Source organism: Brassica oleracea, chromosome C8 (genome assembly GCF_000695525.1).
Source record: "Brassica oleracea var. oleracea cultivar TO1000 chromosome C8, BOL, whole genome shotgun sequence".
Lineage (NCBI taxonomy): Eukaryota > Viridiplantae > Streptophyta > Magnoliopsida > Brassicales > Brassicaceae > Brassica > Brassica oleracea.
In genome coordinates this window covers 5,720,062-5,740,418 of record NC_027755.1, presented here as the reverse complement: position 1 = coordinate 5,740,418, position 20,357 = coordinate 5,720,062, and the positions used below count along the sequence as shown (strand labels likewise).

Sequence of the window (20,357 nt, the reverse complement as noted above, 5' to 3'; positions counted from 1 at the left end):
AAACGGCCTTGGTAAAAATTGGTTGCACCATGTTAGCCAGTAGAGATTTTGGATCATCAACTGAAAGCAGTTCAAGGAATGTCGACCGTGTTTGTCAGAGTTTGTTGTGAGAGAGATGGGATTCAGGAGGAGACTCCAGAGACCGAGCAGATTTATTATTCAGAGTTTTGTTGCGATGATATTGGACAGTCAGCTCAGATTTGAATTCGGAGATGAATTCTTTATTAATGGGGGAGAATTGTAACAACCTAAATTTTGGGCTTTAAAATCTCGGCTCGTCAAGGCCCAAGCCTATTCCCGAAAGCCCGAGTATTTTCTATAAATACTCGTTCCTCCAACCCACCATCATCTTTGTTTTGTCCTCTTAGTTCCAAAAATAAAAAAATAAAAAGGAGTGTTAAGAAATAGGAATGTGGAGTTTTTGTAGAGACTGAGCCACCAGGACTCGGCGCCGGAGCCACAGCAAGCCGAGAACACGTCAAGCTCATCACTGTCGTTCGCAGCCCAAGAAACCGCCGGAAAACCGCCATGCAGTTAAGCTTAGTTTCGTCCGTTTAGTAAATCGTCAATATATGTCTAACCGTTGAGAATCGCGAATATGCAAGGCCACCACCGTATTCCTCTCGACGAGACGAAGCCGTAGCCACCGACCACACCTCAATCGGAGCTCGGACGAAGCCGCTAGAGCCTCCAGAAGTTTTGCCTCCGCCCGTGCGTTAGCCACACACGCAGTCGGACCATCACCTCGCCACCGTCGGACCACCGCCTTGCCGTCACCGGACTGTCGCCAGCCGCCACCGGACCGCCACCTCGCCACCACTGGCCACCGCTTCGCCGCCATCAGACCACCGCCTCGCCGCCGCCGGTGACTCATTGACCAGTCAAGCCGGTTTGGTTCGTTAATTGAATTTCAGTTAGTTTAAACCGGTCGGTTAAAAATAAATTGGAATCCGGTTAGGTCAAACTAGTCGGTTTAAATCAATTCCAATGTGGTCAGAGGTTGACCTTTGACCAGGCAGGTTGACTTTTTGACAAGACTTCTGTTTATCCGTTTTTAACCGTTCGAAAGGCGTTTCGCCCTGATTTCAAATTTGGAGTCTATTTGAGCAGCTGGAGTTCATAGACACCACTTTTCCATATTTCTAAGGTGAGAGCTATTCTCGAACTTCTCGTACACGGCTTAGAATTTTGAACAAATATAGTATAGTTTTAATATGTTCCGACTCTATGAATCGAGTCTGTCTTGCGTCCTCATTGGAGTCATTGCTTGCTTAGATATTTAGGTTATTTGCTTAAACCGGAACTAGGGTGTTAGATGATTCAATATTGTTTGCTTCACTTATTGTAAACTCATAGTTAGAATTGTTTGAGACGGAGACAGAGTGAGAGGTGCTTATGTATGCCGGATTGTTTGGAGGTTACTGCCAGCTTTAGTCGACCGGTTGGGCCATAGCTGGAGGGTCGATAAATCATCTACGGGCGGTGTCCGAGCACTATCTCGAATGGTTGTTTTTTCATTTTGGCATGTTAGTGGGCAGCGAGTGCGCACCTCGCTAGGACCATTGCTTGTTGCTTGGGTACTTTAGGTACCGTGTTTGTCATGTGTGAATTAAATTATATTTATTCGGAGTGCTATGTCCGGGTCCATGGACTTCGGGATAGCATCACATACCTCAATGAGTGATTTCCATGTTGCTCACCCCTTTCTCTTTCCCATTTCAGGTGAGACAAACAATTATTTGATATTTGGATGGACTTGGTTCTACTGGACTTTTCTTTTGGATTTTATTTGGTCTTGGATGAGTGTAGTTGAGTTTATAGGCTTTTATATTTCGAGATTTTGTTGGTGGCCCGTCTTCTTCAGCGAAGAAGAAACGGATGTCACATTGTTGTATGATGACATGTCGAGGATGACACGCTGTCCTCCATATAGGAGGTGACGGATGTCACATATTCTGGCTTTGAATTTGAGTGCCTTGTGGTATTGGACCTTCAAACCTGTTGTCTGAGAAATTCATCCACGCCAGAAAAGTGAGTTTCCCAAGCTCAGAAGTCTTGTCCACATGAAACTTACATCCCATTAGGTAATATTTCCACTTACGTATATCCATTACAATAGCCATTAATTCTCTTTCGTATGTTTGTTTCAGTTGTTCTGTAGCTGTCAACGCGTGTCTGAAGTATGCTATTGAATTCTTGTTCTGCATCAAAACGGCTCCTTAACTAAAACCTGAAGCATCCGACTGCACTATAAACACTTGTTGAAAATCTGGTAAGGCCAATACTAGAGCACGGACCATAGCATCTTTCTATTTTTCATAGGCTGTTTGTGACTTCATAGACCATGAGAACTGGTCTTTCTTCAAAAGATTGGTCAATGGCCTGGCAATGATCCCATAATTCTATATAAACCTTCGGTAATACCCCACCAGCAGTAAGAATCCTTTCAGTTGTTGGCCAGAGTTAAACAGAAGCTTTCCTTTTCTCTTTTAAATGTTTGAATTAACTTCCAACGGCTTGCCATGTCATTGTTATCTCCCAAGTCACTCTGGTTTTTCTTCTTGTGGTAATACGCATTCTGATATCTATCAGGTTGATTCGAAACAACATAAGAAATCTGAAAATGAAGAAACAATTGATTTATACCGACTTAAAACATGACTTGCATTACTGCAGGCCAGGTGTCCCTGCGACAAGACATCAGAGACACAAACACATAAAGGGAAATAGAAAACTAAGTCCACCAAAGCACACAGATTCTCACAATAATAGTGGCAAAACAATACAACAAAAGAGTTACCATATTATTAAAAACGCATGAAGACTAGATATCATCAGACAACAGATGCTTGTATTAAGCAAAAGAGTGTTAGATTCTCATGAACCAGTCATGTCTATATGAAGTAAGAATATGGCCGAGGGTGAATCCACAGAAAACACTAGGTAGATAGGCTATTGCAGCAGCAGTCCAGCTCAACACTTGATCTTTTTCTTCATCTTCATCTTCTTGCTCTTGATTTATTGCTCCTTCTCCTCCACCGCAAGTTTTTTGGAGAGGAACACCGCACAGCTCAGGATACTCAGCGAATGAAGAAATATTATGGCTTTGAATTTGAGTGCCTTGTGGTATTGGACCTTCAAGCCTGTTGTATGAGAAATTCATCCACGCCAGAAAAGTGAGTTTCCCGATCTCCGGTGGGATTTTACCTGATAATTGGTTTTGAGATAGATCCAATGACTGAAGACTTGTTATATTTGACAAAGATGGTGGAATACGGCCTGTGAAAGCGTTGTTTGACATGTTGAGCACAATCAGTTCCTTCAGTAAACCGATGGATTCGGGAATGCCTCCTTGGAATCTGTTTCCAGAGATATCGATGGTTTTGTAGATTGTGAAACCACTCCCAACCAGCTTCATATTCGATCCCTTGTTTGTCAGAGCCACGGACGCATGATAGTATGGTTTGCCAACTCCTGAAAACCTATACTGCGAATCACCTTCGAAGTATACAACCGGTAATGACATTGCGCCCCAACCAGCAAAGAAATCTGATTGCAAGACCCCAGTGAACTTATTTCTCGAAATGTCAAAGATTCGCAGCTTGGGGAGACTGAAAGAACTTATTGGTCCGTGGAATTCGTTAGAACGAAGGACAAGAATCTCTAGATTAGGCAACACTCTCAACCAGAATGGAAAGGTGTCGCTGATTCTGTTCTCTTCCACGTTCAGAAACTGGAGACGAGTGCAGTTAATCAGAGACTTGGGCAGTCCTCCTGATAACCTGTTGTAACCAAGATCAAGTGATATCAACATATTACTGATAAAATCTTCAGGAATAACACTAGAGATGCTGTTATTCCGAAGATGCAAGACCGAAAGATAAGTACTTAAACAAGGAGGGATGGAGCCACTAAAGTTGTTGTTGGATAAAACAAGTCTATCAAGATAAACCAAGTCACATATCGTCCTTGGAATCTCTCCCGAAAATAGATTGTCAGAGCCAAATAAGTAGTTTGTAGAGTTCGGTAACAAAGGAAACGGTTCTCGGAAAGCGTTTGAGCTTATATCAAGCGTAACTACTCCCCCGGTTCTTTGAATAACGTCGGCAGATCCATCAAAACCGCGTATGTAGTTCTGAGAGATGTTAACACGCGATATTTCCAATCTCCAAAACCACTCTGGTACTTTGCCTTCAATTTGATTGACAGAAATGTCTAATAACAGCAATCTGGTTTGGCTTTGTAAAAACTTGGGAAACTCAACGATATTACAGGATGATAAATACAAGAAACCTAAATAGGGAAGACGGAGAGTTGAGCTGAACTTCAAATCATTCCCTGAAAGGTCTAGATAGCTAAGCGACTTAAGATGTGAGAGAAAACTCAAGTCAACCATGATTCTTGTATTCATATAGTTGAGTTCAAGAGTTCGGAGCCCGGCAAGTTTTGACAAAGATCCTTGGATTGGCGCATCGAAATTGTTTTCTCCAAGAGACAAAACTTCAAGATTAGAAGGTGAAGAAATATTCTTAATCTCAATAGGACCACTGAAGCTGTTTCCTTCCAAATTAAGTTGAATCAAGGAAGGGATCATAAACAGAGGTGACGGTAAAGGTCCATAAAATAAATTTCCATTTATATCTAAATACTCCAGATTGGTGAGGCTACTCATGTTAGATGGGAGCATACCTTTGAACTTGTTGTAACTAAGGCTTATCTGAGTGAGCTCGCTTAGATTGAGTAGAACAGAAGGAAAGTTCCCACCAAGATTGTTATATCTTAGTTGCAACTCTGATAGTCGGTTTAGGTTGCCCATTGAATCTGGTAGCTCTCCGGAGAATTGATTAACAGAAAGATCAAGATCAGTGAGGTAAGAAAGATTTCCGAGCGAAGAAGGAATTTTTCCAAAGAAATTGCAGTAGCGAAGCTTCAAAACCCTTAAATATTTGAGGTTTCCAATGGAATATGGTAGAATCCCCGGAAGATTGTTGGAGCTAAGATTAAGACTCTGAAGGTGTTGTAGTCTAAAAAGGCTACTATTAGATCTCAAAGGGCCGTTGAGGGAACTGTCCCACAGGTCCAACTCCACCACCGTACCTGTCTTAGAATCACATGAGATACCATCCCATGAACAACAATCAGTGTTGTTCCTCCACCTCTCTGTCTTCAAATCAGACTCCCACCAAGAGGAATCTAACTCTTGGACAGAGAATTCACTCTTGAACTCCCAAAGAGTATCTCTTTGGTCTGGAGGACACAAATGCTTAGCAGAAGAAGCGAAAACAAGTATTAAATCAGAAAGGGAGAACAGGAAACACAAGCTCCACATGCATTATATTTTTTTCTTACTACATTTATGGGAGAAAATAGAAAGCTTGACTCTTCAACAATCTCCTTTGAAAATAATTGCTGGATGGTCCACAAAGTCCTACAATCCAGATTTAGATATTAAACAACGTGGAGGACGAAAGGTTAGCCCACATTGTTTATTGTTTTTGGTATTTCGGGTATCGGTTCGAGTTATATGTTTTAGGTATTTCGAGTATGGAGTATGGGGTAATATGAATAGAGGATTAGAGGATCCCATTAATACATGACTTATTTTCGGTCAGATTCAGTTCGGGTAGTTTCGGATTCGCTTCGGATAGTAAAACTAGAACAGGAAAATACCCAGAAAATTTTGATTCTCGTTTGGTTCTGATTCTGATTCGGTTATTTTGCGTAATTCAGATAATTTGGGTTAAATATTGAGTATTTGGATAATTATATAAAATTTGGTTCTTCAAAATTGCTAATTAACATAATGGTGACACATGGCAATTAAAAATTTAAGATGATGACATGTGTTAAAATATATCATAATTAATAAGATAAATATAATAATATAATAACACAAAGAAATTATTTAATAGTAATTTTCCTCTTTTTTTTAAATCCTAAACAAAGATAATAGCAAAATATTATTTCAAAGTTGATAATTAACATGATGGTGACAAATGGCAATTAAAAATTTAGGATGATGACATATGTTAAAATATATCATAAATAATTTTTCTTTTTTAAAATTCTAAACAAAGATAATAGCAAAAGATTATTTGATAGTTTTTATTTGACAGTAATTTTCTTTCTCTAAATTATTTTTTTCCTTTTAAAAAATTTTAAACAAAAAATATCTGTAAAACAATTTATTTAATACGAATTTTTGTTTTCTAAAATCATAAAGAAAATATAATTGTAAATAATTACTTGATAGTAATTATCCTTTTATAAAATCTTATACAAAAGAAATTTTTTAAAGGGTGTTTAATTGTAGTTTTCTTTTTTTTTATCTAAACAAAAAAAATTGTAAAATAATTTCAAATATTTCCTTATAAATAATAAAATTTTCTATTTAAATAGTAATTTTTCTTTTTAAGAAATCATAATCCAAAATTTATGACAATTATTTACATCTATATCTTATTATATAAAGTTTGGTTCTTCAAAATTGCTAATTAACATGATGGTGACACATGGCAATTAAAAATTTAAGATGATGACATGTGTTAAAATATATCATAATTAATAAGATAAGATAATAACACAAAGGAATTATTTAATAGTAATTTTCCTATTTTTTAAAATCCTAAAAAAAAATAATAGCAAAATATTATTTCAAACAATTAAAAATTTAAGATGATGACATGTGTTAAAATATATCATAATTAATTTTTCTTTTTTAAAATTCTAAACAAAGATAATAGCAAAAGATTATTTGATAGTTTTTATTTGACAGTAATTTTCTTTCTCTAAATTATTTTTTTCCTTTTAAAAAATTTTAAACAAAAAATATCTGTAAAACAATTTATTTAATACGAATTTTTGTTTTCTAAAATCATAAAAAAAATATAATTGTAAATAATTACTTGATAGTAATTATCCTTTTATAAAATCTTATACAAAAGAAATTTTTTAAAGGGTGTTTAATTGTAGTTTTCTTTTTTTAATCTAAACAAAAAAAATTGTAAAATAATTTCATATATTTCCTTATAAATAATAAAATTTTCTATTTAAATAGTAATTTTTCTTTTTAAGAAATCATAATCCAAAATTTATTACAAATATTCACATCTATATATAAGATTAAACTCTTCTGGATTTTGTCACAAAAAAATATTGCTTAAAATCAGAACTCTTTCATACAAGGAAAATATTAGGAGCGTTTCTTTTCTTGATATAGCTTTAAATTATGGGTTGCACAAAAAAAACTTTAACTATTTTACCATTATCCTTACTAGAGACTGCCATAATTAACATAAAATATGATGTTGTTGTGCGTAATCTATTGGAACAATTATGTATGTTGGTTCCTATAGACGATATAAAATTAGTTATGCTGTCATAGGTAAGTCAATGTCAACATCAGTTTATTATGTTACGTTAGCAACGATTGATCAATGCAATATAAACGGTTTTACGGTTATACACAGTTTTACGGTTACACAAGTTAGATAATAATTTGAAAATCAACAACGATTGTTATGATTTTAATTTTCATGAGGTTTTAGTCAAAATAATGTTATTTAATTTGTTATCAGGAATTATCAAGGAAACAATGAATTAAGAAGGTTATTTAACACTAAATCTGTTACAAATATTAAAAGGAAAGAAATTTGAAAAATAATAATTAAGTTTTTTTTATCAGAATAATGAACTTATAGGAAGGAATTTTCTCATACTTAAAAATGTAAATATTTTTCTCAAAAAAAAAGTTTGTTTTGTAATTTTTATTAGAACTTTTTTTAGTATAGAAAAATACAATGAAGGTTGTGTGCATCATTCTCTTCATGAAAAGTTTGGAGATGAACTATGTGAAGGAATTCTTATCGACATCTTAAATTTTAATGTGCAAGATTGCAGTAAGAACTATAATAAAATGATAAAAACAATCTTAAAGCAACATATGCAAAAACAATTTTAAAACCAGAGTAAGCCTCAAACCAACAGTTGCAAGATGACCTTTCAAATAACTACAAATATTATTATTTTTAAAAATAATTAAAAATGAAGTATTTATTCAAAAATAAAAAACTAATATACTATTTAAAATACCATGATTATTGAAATAGAAATACTAATCAAAATTGATGTAAGAAAAGAGATTATTTTTACTAAAATAAGTCATCAATATATATTGGAAAATCCAAGAATTAATGTGAAACAATATTTTCATTCTTTTTATGTGTTATTGACAACATCAAATAAAATCCGTGCAACGCACGGGTCCATATCTAGTATATAATATAATTAGGATGATTCGGACTAAAACTCTTGGATACTACTTTAGATAATTCAGATACTTTCAGATACTTTCGATAGTTTAGATACTTTATAATAATTTATTTTTCTTCAAATATTTTGTATGCTTTAATAAATTTTTAAATTATAAAATATATATTTCTTAAATGTATATATAATTAATTTTTTAATATATTCAGGTGTCCGTTCAATTTTTGGTTTGGTTCGGGTTAGGTTCGATTATTTCATATATAAAAATATAGGAACCATTAGAGTATTCGGGATTTTTTTCCGGTTCTGGTTTCAGTATTTCAGTTTGGGTTCTAGTTTGGGTCTTCGGTTCGGGATTTTTTTCCAAGACCTAGTTAAGCTCTTTGATTTAAACATGGAATAATAAAGGTGTATTTTTCTCTTTGCTGCAATGGGTAGATCCAAAATACAAATCAAACTTTGTTTTATGGTTTTAGCGAAAAATTCCTATTTTTACGATTTTTCCGAGAAAACTCATTTTGAAGTTTTGGCGGAAAACCAAGGGAAATTTTTATTTTTTACGATTTCGACAAAAAAGATTTGTTTGGTGGTTTTGACTGAAAACAACAAAGTAATATAAAAATTAAAAACAAGACCTTCCAGTTTCTCTATCCACAATGACCCTAGCTGCACAAAAATAGAGTAATATAAAAATTAAACTTTTGCCCAATGTAACAACAATCGTCAACGTGCAACCAATACTTACAGTCGATCACTTCACCAAAGTTGGAAAAAAGCCTCCCTCAGTGACTGGTCATCAGTCCCCAATGAGAGACCTGAAGCAATCCATGTCACAACTTAAACAATTTGAAAATAAAGAAATAAATAAATTTGTTCAAGCTCATAAGAAGAAAGACAAGTATATTACAACCGAAGAAAAGCTTGATAGATATATACGGGAGAGTAAAAGCTCGGTAAAAAATAAAAAAGTCAAAACCTCTCCGACACGCTTCCCGATGAAGTCCGTTTGGAAGCTCCCAAGCCGTGCTTCCGCCCCGAGCCCTCCGTCGTCTGCCGTCGGTGAACTCCCTCCGCCTTCCCCGATCCCTCCTGACCCTCCAGACCCGTCTTCTCCCCTTTCACCACAACAATTCCCTCCATTATCCTCTTCCTCTCACCCTTCTAAAACTAGATTTTCTACTGTTCCTAAACCTCTGAAACATGAGATTAAGGTCCCTGCCTCTACTTCCCCAGCTATGGCTCTGCTTCCTACTGGCTTAGAAGAGTCTGATGTCCATCTGGAGAATCAAAGCCCTTCTCCTTCCACTGTTCCTGAAAATGGATCTCACAAAAAAACTGCTCTCTCTTCGGTCTCTGTTCCTGCGACAGAAGAAGAGACTCAAACTCCAATTACCTTCACAACCATTGCACCGAAACAAACCTCTCCTGTCATTACTAACAAAGCCTCATCCTCCACCTTGTTTCCCCCAACCCAAAACCCTAGTTACGAAACCCTAACTCCCCCTGGTCCTCCAATTCTCCCATCACCTCCCCTCAACCACCAGAAACCTTTAGAGAAAACCCTTGTTGAAAGATTGAGAATTCTAGAAGACAAGTCTCTAAAAAGACTTGCCCCTACCACAGTTTCTGAAACAGGTCGTCCGAGAGTTCTCATACCTGACTCGGTCTATGAGAAAGGCGCTGAGATCCACAGAGATTTCATTATCTGTTATTTCAATGGCAAGCCCCCACCGTTCAACCAGATCCAAAGTGTCTTTAACCATATGTGGGGTAAAGGTAAACAGCTAGAGATCCACAACAATCCTCGTAACAGATCAACCCTAGTAAGGATCCGAAGTGAGTACTTTCGCCAAAAAATTCTTGACAAATGTATTTGGTATGTTGGGGACTCAATGTTCCATACTGCTCAATGGTCCTCGGAACATTCGATGTCAACACCTCCACTCAAAGCAATCAAGATTTGGGCTCACTTAACAGGAGTTCCACTAGACCTGAGGCACCAACAAGGTCTTAGCTTAGTTGCTGGATTAGTGGGTGAACCAAAAGAAACAGATGATTTCACGAGAAACTTGGTGAGCCTTACCTTGTCACATGTAAAGGTAGAAGTTGACCTCACGGAACCCCTCCCTTCTGTGGTAGAGTTTGAAAGACAAAGCGGTGAAGTAGTGGAAGTTCTGGTCCATTATCCTTGGACGCCTCCGACTTGCTCGCATTGCCATGAACTAGGCCATATAGTTCGTAACTGTCTCCAGCTCCCCTCAGACTATGCTCCTCCAAATCCACCCCCTGTTACTAAAAAACCTTCCTCAAAAACCAAAACCTCAAACCCTTCCCATAACACACCAGCCCCGACTGTCCCCAATCCAAAATCTCCCTCTGCTAGAACCCCTAGCCATCAGAAACAGCCTTCAGACGCCTTCCTCTCGCCTTCTAAACCTTTTCCCTCCAAAAACCTGCAGCAAATTTATGTAAAAAAGAAGTCAGAATTGTCAAACTCGTTTCAAGCCTTAAATGACTCATCTATTCCTTTGTTAAATAATCCTATCCCTTCTAGCCCTTTAGCTCCACCTGTCACTAACCAAGACCAAATGTTAATTGACCCCCCCAAGTTTCCATCTCAACTAGCTCACCAGTCTCTCCTGATCCCCCTCCTAGACCATCTCTAAAGCGATCCAGATCATCCCCAACTTTCTCACCCTCCCTGACCACAAACCCAAACCCCTTTACCCAAAAAAAACACTGACCTGTTTTATCTCTCTCTTTTCTATCTCAACCAGCCTCTCAAAACTTCTTGGGATTAACCTCGTCTAACCAACACCTCCCCTCTGATTCTAACTCTATTCTTTTGTTACCTGATTCCCAGTTTTCCATTGGTGATCCTCTTTTACCTCCCCAATGAGTGTAAAACTTTTTTTTTGGAACATCCGAGGTCTAAATGACCCGGATAAACATCGAACTTTTGTAAACTGGCTTTTATTTCATAAACCTATATTCGGTGCTATTCTAGAATCTCATGTAAAGGAACTCTCTCTGTTGCCATTGATGACCAAGCTATGCCCAAGATGGAACTTTCACTCCAACCACCAATCTGATGAGGATGGAAGGATTATACTACTCTGGAAACATCCCATTAAACTCCGTGTTCTCCACCAGAGTAGTCAAAGCATCACGAGCATCATAGAATTACCAAATTCTGAGCCACTCTACTACTCGGCTGTGTACGCATCAAACCTGTCTGCTGACCGGTCAGATCTCTGGGCTGAACTGATGTATCTCCATGACACTTATGATCTACAACATAATCGATGGGTTGTTGGTGGGGATTTCAACCAAATCATTATGCCAACAGAGCACTCTTCACACTCTGTGGATGCCCAAGACACTCAAATGTACCAATTCCAAGACTGTCTGCTGCAGAATGGTCTTTTCGATCTGAGATATAACGGTCCTGGCCATACGTGGACAAACAACCGGCAAGACATGCCAATAGCAAAGAAGTTAGACAGGCTGCTTGTTAACTGCAACACAATCTCAGCCTACCCTCATGCCGTAGCTACCTTCCTACCTCCGTCTATCTCTGACCATGCACCCTGCCTCCTAGATCTAGCCGTTCAACTACCCAAAGCAGGAACCCAGCCTTTTAAATTCCAAAATTATCTAACCAAACACCCGGAGTTCACCTCGGTAGTTCTCGATGCATGGTCTCGGGCCGGAAGCAACTTCTGGACTCTCACTCAACATTGTTGGAAGCTCAAACTCATAAAAACAGATTTGAAAATCCTAAACAGAGATAACTTTTCAAAAATTCAAGAGAGAGTTAAAGAATCTTACATTTTGTTGCAAACTGCGCAGGTACAGGCCCTTCAGAACCCAACGCCACAACTGTTTCAGGAGGAGAGAGACTTACACGATCGATGGATCTTCCTGAGGCAAATTGAAGAATGTTTCTTCAGACAAAAATCAAGAATAAACTGGCTAGCTGAGGGAGACCTAAATACCACTTACTTCCATCGAATGTGTCAGGTCCGTGCAAGCTACAATGCGATCCGTCTCTTCATCACAGATGCAGGAATTCTGATCACCGATCCTATCGAGATGAGTCAACTGGCCATCATGCATTTCCAGTCTGTCCTAGGTCCTCAGAACAATATCTCGCAGCAAATCAACTCCCCCCTTCCTGGTTTGCTCTTCTACCGGATTTCAGAGTCTCTCTACTGCAAGCAGAACAGATGTTAATCATTCCGTCAGCCTCAGAGATCAAAAAACAGTTTTTTAAACTCAATCCTAACAAGGCACCAGGCCCTGATGGACTTACCTCTGGTTTCTTCAAAGCAAGCTGGGACATTCTAGGGGAAGAGGTCGTTGCTTCAGTTCAACATTTCTTTGCAGCCTCTTTTCTACCTGCAGCGGCAAATGCAACTATCCTCTCTCTTGTTCCGAAGTTTCCAGGAGCAAGCAACATCACAGAATACCGGCCAATATCCTGCTTGAATACGGTGTATAAGGTTATCTCAAGGCTACTAGTGGCTCGACTCAAACCCATCGTACCTAATCTAATCCTTCCTAGTCAAACTGCTTTTGTGAAGGACAGATTACTTGTAGAGAATACTACTCTAGCTAGTGAATTGGTCAACGGGTATCACAAGAATAAAGGAGAAAAGAGAACTACCATTAAAGTGGATATCGCTAAGGCGTTTGACACTCTCTCTTGGGATTTCCTCCTGTCCTGTCTCCAGGGGCTTCAACTGCCGCCAAAGTTCTTTTCCTGGATCAAAGACTGCATATGCACAACCAGTTTCATGGTGGGGTATAATGGTATGGTTAATGGTTATTTTAAGGGAAAGCGCGGGCTCAGACAAGGAGATCCACTATCTCCTTACCTCTTTGTCATGGCTATGAACTGTCTATCGATGATGTTGAATCAAGCAGCTGCAAATGAAAGGATAAACTATCATGATAAATGTGATGCAATGAAACTTACCCATTTATCTTTTGCAGATGACTTACTGATATTCATTGATGGATCTTTGAGGTCTGTCCAGAATGTGCTACAGGTACTAAAGGAGTTTGAGTTGAGATCGGGTCTTGCAGTCAGTTTCCAAAAGACAAGCTTCTATGCGTCGGGGCTAACAGAGCAAGAAATAAATACCATCCAGGCTTCGACGGGCATGGTTAATGGCTCGCTTCCTTTCAGATATTTGGGAGTTCCATTAAACTCCAAAAAGCTCTCATTGGCAAACTGCGAACCACTGCTTCATCAAGTTAAAAACCGCCTCTCATCTTGGTCTGTCAAGACTCTCTCTTTTGTTGGACGCCTGCTTCTCATCAAAACTGTCATAGCCGGGATTACAACTTTCTGGTGTTCTGCCTTTATACTCCCTAAAGCCTGCATAAAAAATATCAATTCAATGTGCAGTTTCGTCCTTTGGAAAGGAAACTTAGAAGGCCACCATTCCGCCAAGGTAGCGTGGGAGAAAGTCACACTCACCAAAGATCAGGGAGGGCTAGGCGTTAAGGACCTACTCATTTGGAACAGATCCTGCACTTTGCGCCTCATATGGATAATTTTCTTCCGTGAAGATTCGGTTTGGGCGTCTTGGTTCAAGGAAGTGATCCTCAATGGCTCCTTGCATAACTACTGGACAATAAAGCCTAGTCACAAGTACCCTTGGTTAGTAAACAAACTCATCAAGTTGAAGACAGTAGTGTTTCCTTTGATCAAAATGAGGCTCGGAAATGGACAGTCGGCTCGTTTTTGGCTGGATAACTGGGCCCCTGATGGCTGTATCTCCTCACTGCAGGCTCCCTCCGGCTCACGCCTAGTTATCCCTCTGCACGCTACCATTGCTTCTCTTAACAGAAATGGAAATTGGCACCTCCCTCCGGCACGATCAGAAGCGATGTTGGAGCTGTACACATTCATTACCACAATAGTCTTAACTGAGGAGCAAGATTATTATGAGTGGGAAATTCAAGGAAAGGTCAAAGCAAAGTTTAGTACAGGGGAGCTTTATACTTACTTGATTGGAGAAGTACAAGACCAAGACTGGGCGCCGGTTATCTGGTTCTCACGCTCCATTCCAAGACACTCTTTCCACTCATGGCTGATGATCTTAAATAGATGTCCAACCAAAGATAGGATGCTTCAGTGGGGACTCCAAGTTGACTCGACTTGCCTCCTCTGTAATGCGCACTCGGAATCAAGGAACCATCTCTATTTTGATTGCTGCTATAGTTTCGATCTTTGGGCATTGATAGCGCAGAGATGCAGGATCACTCCTAGGCGGAACTGGGATGAAACGGTCTCGCAGATGAAAGCGCTCCCGTCGCGAAAAGTAGACCGCCTCTTGACTCTTCTCTCATGGCAGGCTGCTCTTTATTGGATTTGGAATGAGCGAAACTCTCGCATGCACACCAACGTTTTTCGATCGGTCGACGCAATCTTCACAATCATTGATCGCCAAATCAGAAACAAAACACAAAGCTTCAGGGTCTCAAATCCCAATCTCTCCTCTGCTATGTTCCAACGATGGATTGAAACTCCTGCTTCATCCTCTTCATCGTGAAATATCGCTCCACCTTCCTCCTCTTTGCCAACTGATGACGGGGAATCCTTTTCCTCTGAATATTCAACTTGGGCCCTTGGGCTTCACAACAACATATGAGTTCCAATTTGAGATTTTAGGTTTTATTTCTCTGTATGGGTTGTACTGGCATTTGCCTTTCAAAACACTAGCCCATTGGGTTTGTATCTTTTTTATTTTTCCTTAGTATTAATGAAAGCCAGTTTACAAAAAAAAAAAGATATATACGGGAGAGAACCAAATAGATCCCAGTCAGATTTATATATTTAAATATATTATATTTTTAGATTTAATATTTAAAAAATATTCAAAATATATAAGGTATCTTTAACTTGTTCAAAATACTTAAAACATAAATTAACTTTCAAAACACTAGCCCACACATGCATACATAATTTCTTCAAATACTTATTAATTTATGTTTTATTAGTTCAAAAATCGACATTTTATTTTTTCAAAAATTTTAAATCAAACATCAAATTACTTATATATAACAATTTTTTCATTAAAATATATATGCTCACATATTAAAAATATTTTTAAAAATATCTTTATACAAATGTTTTGCTTAATTAATAATTAATTATAAATTATTTTATATCTTAATTTTTTAACTTTTATAATAGAAAATATTGTTTTAATATAATAACACAATATAAGAATTATCTAATTTTAAAAAAAATCTAATATTATTAGTATAAAATTCCATTTTACTAAATAATAAATAAATATAAATTTTCATTAAGGGAAACATCGACTTTAACAGCTCTAACTTTTAATGTGAGATCTCGATTGCAAAAAAAAAAATATTTTTTTAACTTTTATAATAGAAAATATTTTTTTAAGATAAAAACACAATATAAGAATTATCTAATTTTTTTAAAAAAACTAATATTATTAGTATAAAATTTGTTTTTATTATATAATAATTAAATATAAAATTTTATTAAGGATAACATCGATTTTAACCGCTATAACTTTTAACGTGAGAGCTCGATTGCAAAAAATCACTTCACAAATAATAGTATAGATAGTCAAAAATAAATATCTAAAATAGCTAAACAATACTTAGAACACCAAAAATATATATTGATTTTCCATCTAAATATTCAAGCTAAACTAATTTTTATGTTAAGTTTAGATATTTTGCATACATTATTCAAATTTATAGGTTTATATATTATTTTGTTTTTAGATTTGATAAACGTAAGTAAATATGAATTTAAAATTTAAAATTATATTTTAAAAGGGTTATCCGAACCCAAACCAAACCCACCAATATCTGAATCGAACCCTACTAAAATTTATAAATACCCTAATTAAGTTGAAATCTTAAACCCGAGAACCCAAATACATCTAAACCATACCCGAATGCCCACCACTAAAACATATATGTTATAAATTTAAAAAATAACTTTTTTCTCTCTAGGACACTTTTTGTCTTTCAAATTACTTATTAAGATATTTTGCTGCTGGAGGCACACTTTTCCATGTGCAATGTCCAACCTACCCTCTAACTAACTAACTGCACTAACTATAAGAGTTTTATGGTTTTTCTTTTAAAAATAAATCGATAAAGCAAACATTTTTTTGAGTTTTCGAAACAGAACCTTTATTTTCTCTCCATCTTTATTTCAAAATTCAGATCCATATTCCCCCTTTCTCTCCTAACCCTAATTCCGCGAACTCTCTTCTCCTTCATCTTCAATTTCGTAATCTCCATGATTCCAGAGGTCTCATCGCGAGTTTGATTTCTCTCATAACCCTAATTCCTCTCTCATCACCTTTATCCTGCTCTCATCGTCACCCATTTCCATCGCTCTGTGTAACGATGACGAAACCGAAATCAAAGAAGAAAGTGAAGATAGCTAAGCAACCATCCCCACCAGAAAACAATATAGGAGGTTTTGTTTTCATCTCAGGCGTAACAGCAGAGAAAGGGTAGAAACAGAGAGGCTTGTGGAGCTAATGATGTCGTCCGATTTGATCTGCTACGAGTCGGTGAGCTGGGTTAGGCTCGAGAGAGCAAGAGCAACAATGGCGAAATTTGATTTTTTGCAACTGTGGTCCTTCACGTTTTGGTATTAAAGTATATATACGAATATCAAAATAATAAGAAGAAAAAAATAGGTTTCTATATGGTTATTATATTTTTATTTACATATCATAAATTAAAATAATAATGAATTAAACATGGTGGGGTAAATAAAGTACAAATGACTATGTCCTTTTAATCTATAAACCTATATTAATAACTCATCCAAGGAAACCAAAAACGTTATTCAGTTTGGTCTCCACTAACTAGACAAAATAAAGAAAACAAATGGTTCCTACGAATACCTAAACGACCCCTTCTTCCAACAAGTGGCATTTTAGTCCGAAAATACAGCTTGGCTATGAAAAAAAGTGTCCATCCAGTAACATGCGTCTTATAGTGTCAAAAAAGTGAAGAATGTGTCCTAAATAGAAATGCACTCTTAAAAAAGGTATTCCTTCGATGAATATAATACACTTTTACTTCTCCGTTGATGAAACCGTGAGCCAGCGTTAACTTGTATAACCCAGTGAGCTCATCCATAGCAAATCAATTCTCCATCCACTCGGATACATACTGGTGAACAAAAGTATCTCTTACAGATCCATAGCCTGCTACTTCGAAATGTCCAATGGAGCTGTTCTCACCCCTGTTCGAAACTACGCTAGGCGCTAATCGGGCGGCAACCCCGGACCTACCGAGTTATCAAAAAATCGAAGATTAATCGGGGCCTAATTTTTAATAGGATTTAAAATATTTATAATATGTTTATGTAACAAATCTGATAGTAAAAGTTTTATACATACTTATATATATACACATATACGAGACAAACAAATGTCGAAACATCATAGTCCAGTGGCTTGAGATGGTTATGTTATTCTAGGAGGTAGCGGGTTCGATTTCCCTAATTTATGTCTTTGCCTTCTTTTTTTATCAGCGCGAATATTTAAAAAAAAAATTAAAAAAACACTTACATTTTGTCTCACATCAGTTAACAACGAGGAAGAGTGGTCTTGGAGTCCCTTATAAATAAAAGAACAAAGTATCAATAATTCTCAGACAAGCGGGCTTTGTTTTAAGGCCCACAATTTGTCAGTGCAAGTCCAATTATTACGCGGAACTAGTCGGTTAAATCCGATTTTTAAGTGTCTAGTCGGGTTTTTTACCGTTTAAACGATTTTCCGATTTGTAAAGCCGATTTGGCGGTTGGCTCTCGCCTAGCGCCTACTCGGACGAGTACTCGGCTAGGCGTCCGAGTTTTCAAACAGGGGTTCTCACTAATTGACAAGACAACAAATGCTGTTTTATTAAATTATCTAAGGAAGGAACCATCTCAAATATATCGAACTTGAATCCAATATCGAAAAGACAATTTCTTTGGAACCTCTTCACAAAGGCAAATTCAAAATGAAGAATACACGTCTTTTTCCAAGACTCCGCTTGCTCTCTTTGAAATTTGAATCTAAAGACAAAATTCACACCACGTCACCTTGCTCTTTCTAGATGTCAGATCAAATGGTTGAACACAAATCTTAAGTCGGGTTGGGTATAATTCTAAAATAGATGATAATTTCTCATACTCTCAGTTCAAATTTCGTCGAGAGTTAACAACGGGCAATATTTGAAGCTAACACAAACTGAGTGAAAAAGGTGTCTTTTAGATAAGAGAGTAATGACTACTAGAGTTTCAACAAATCCCATTCAGGTTTTGTACTAGCACCAGACTAAATTTAAATTATAAAAAAAACAAACGAAGGTCCAAAACAAACAGAAAGATCAATTTCTTCTTTCACAAGAAGCTCCTCTGTTTAGTAACCGCCTCCATCACCACCTCCTCCATAGCCACCACCACCTCCACCGTAGCCGCCACCACCACCTCCATAGCCACCACCACCTCCATAAGCCCGGGGAGCACTTGGTCTATCGTTAGCAACATTCACTCGGATGTTGCGTCCATTCAGTTCCTGAAAATAAAATAAAAACCCAAAAGCATTAAACCATCAAAAACACAAGTAAGTGCCATTTAGAAAGTTTATTAACTGAGCATTCAAGCACAAACCTTTCCGTCCATCTCTGAAATTGCGGCATTAGCAGCACTCTCATCAGAGAAATTGACAAATCCAAACCCCCTTGACCTTCCGGTTTCCCTATCAACAATGACCTTAGCTGCACAAAAACAACAAAGAATATTAAGTAAGCTTTTGCACAATGTAACAAAAATCGTCAACGTGCAACCAATTCTTACAGTCGATTACTTCACCGAAGTTGGAGAAAGCCTCTCTCAATGACTGGTCATCAGTCCCCCATGAGAGACCTGAACCAATCAACACCACACGAGTCAAACCAATTTTCAAAACATAAAAAAAACATTTCGATCTTCATAAGAACAAAGAAAAGATATTTACCACCGACAAAGAGCTTGGTAGACATGTACCGGAGAGAACCGAGCATAGACTGAACGGGAACATTCCCGGTCTGAGAAACCGCACCTTGCCTCAATAGACCACCGAGATTTTTGCAGAAAGCCATTTCTACACACACAAACCCAAATCAAATCTCAAAAACCTATTCCACAACGAGAATAACAAGATCCTAAAACTTGCAGATCTAGATTCAAGCTAGACAGAAAGTGTATATAAAAGCTCCCGATCCATTAAAGACGAATCGGCACAGGGTACGGAGTCCCGGCATGGGAATATTATGAAAGACACAAATCAAAAGCATTATGAGGCGTACGAAAACGAAGATCGAGAAGAAAATGGAGTAGATCGGTACCTGAGTGGTAAAGCTTCGAAACTAGGGTTTTGGTAAACTGAGAGAGAGAGGCAGGGGCCAAGGAATAGGGTTTAAGAGGTGTATATATATATACAAAGGTCCTAAATATCTCATTTTTTTCTTTTAAAGATTTTTTATGGGCCAAATGATTATCATCTGCGTACAGGTGTATATTGCTAGTGTGTACTAATGCATCTATAGTTGTCCACGTGCATTGTTTAGTGAATCAATTTTAGGGAAAATTGTCAATTTCGACCCCAACAATTTCAGTCGTGCCAAATACAACATGAACAATTGATCAGTGCCGAATACAACCTCAACTCAATTATAATTCAAAAAAACTACCCGAATTTCTTAAAACGTGCCTAAATCTACATTGACTCTAACAAAAGTTAGTCAACCGTTAACAAGATAAAACGACGTCGTTTTGATATATGAGGAAAAGTGTCAATTTCGACCCCAACACTCTCAGTCGTGCCAAATAGGACTCGAACAAATAGTCAGTACCAAAAACGACCTCAACTCAATTGTAATTTAAGAAAAATTACCCAAACTTTTTAAAACGTGTCTAAATCTACATTGGCTCTAACAAAAGTTAGTCAACCGTTAACAAGTTAACACGACGTCGTTTTGATATATATATATATATTTTTTAAATATGTTCATTTCAGGACTCAAATCCGTGCCGGGAT

The 20,357-nt window shown here is 37.3% G+C and overlaps 3 protein-coding genes across 3 annotated transcripts; 1 reads left to right on the top strand and 2 right to left on the bottom strand.

Moving 5' to 3' along the window:
- Positions 1-2,650: 2,650 nt before the first annotated feature.
- On the bottom strand, positions 2,651-5,329 carry LOC106308306 (receptor-like protein 12). Its single transcript, XM_013745460.1, has one exon. The coding sequence runs from the start codon at positions 5,327-5,329 to the stop codon at positions 2,870-2,872; it is 2,460 nt and encodes an 819-aa protein (XP_013600914.1). The 3' UTR covers positions 2,651-2,869.
- A 5,981-nt stretch (positions 5,330-11,310) lies between these two features.
- Positions 11,311-14,834, top strand: LOC106308538. The gene is made up of 3 exons (XM_013745691.1): positions 11,311-11,952; positions 12,121-12,448; positions 12,568-14,834. The coding sequence occupies exons 1-3, from the start codon at positions 11,311-11,313 to the stop codon at positions 14,832-14,834; spliced, it is 3,237 nt and encodes a 1,078-aa protein (XP_013601145.1).
- Positions 14,835-18,528: 3,694 nt separating this feature from the next.
- LOC106309830 (glycine-rich RNA-binding protein 2, mitochondrial-like) lies at positions 18,529-19,748 on the bottom strand. The gene is made up of 5 exons (XM_013746965.1): positions 19,666-19,748; positions 19,296-19,421; positions 19,136-19,204; positions 18,950-19,056; positions 18,529-18,854 (listed from the first exon to the last, which is right to left on the bottom strand). Exons 2-5 carry the CDS (start codon positions 19,417-19,419, stop codon positions 18,699-18,701), a joined length of 456 nt encoding a protein of 151 aa, XP_013602419.1. The 5' UTR covers positions 19,420-19,421; positions 19,666-19,748; the 3' UTR covers positions 18,529-18,698.
- Between the last annotated feature and the right edge of the window lie 609 nt (positions 19,749-20,357).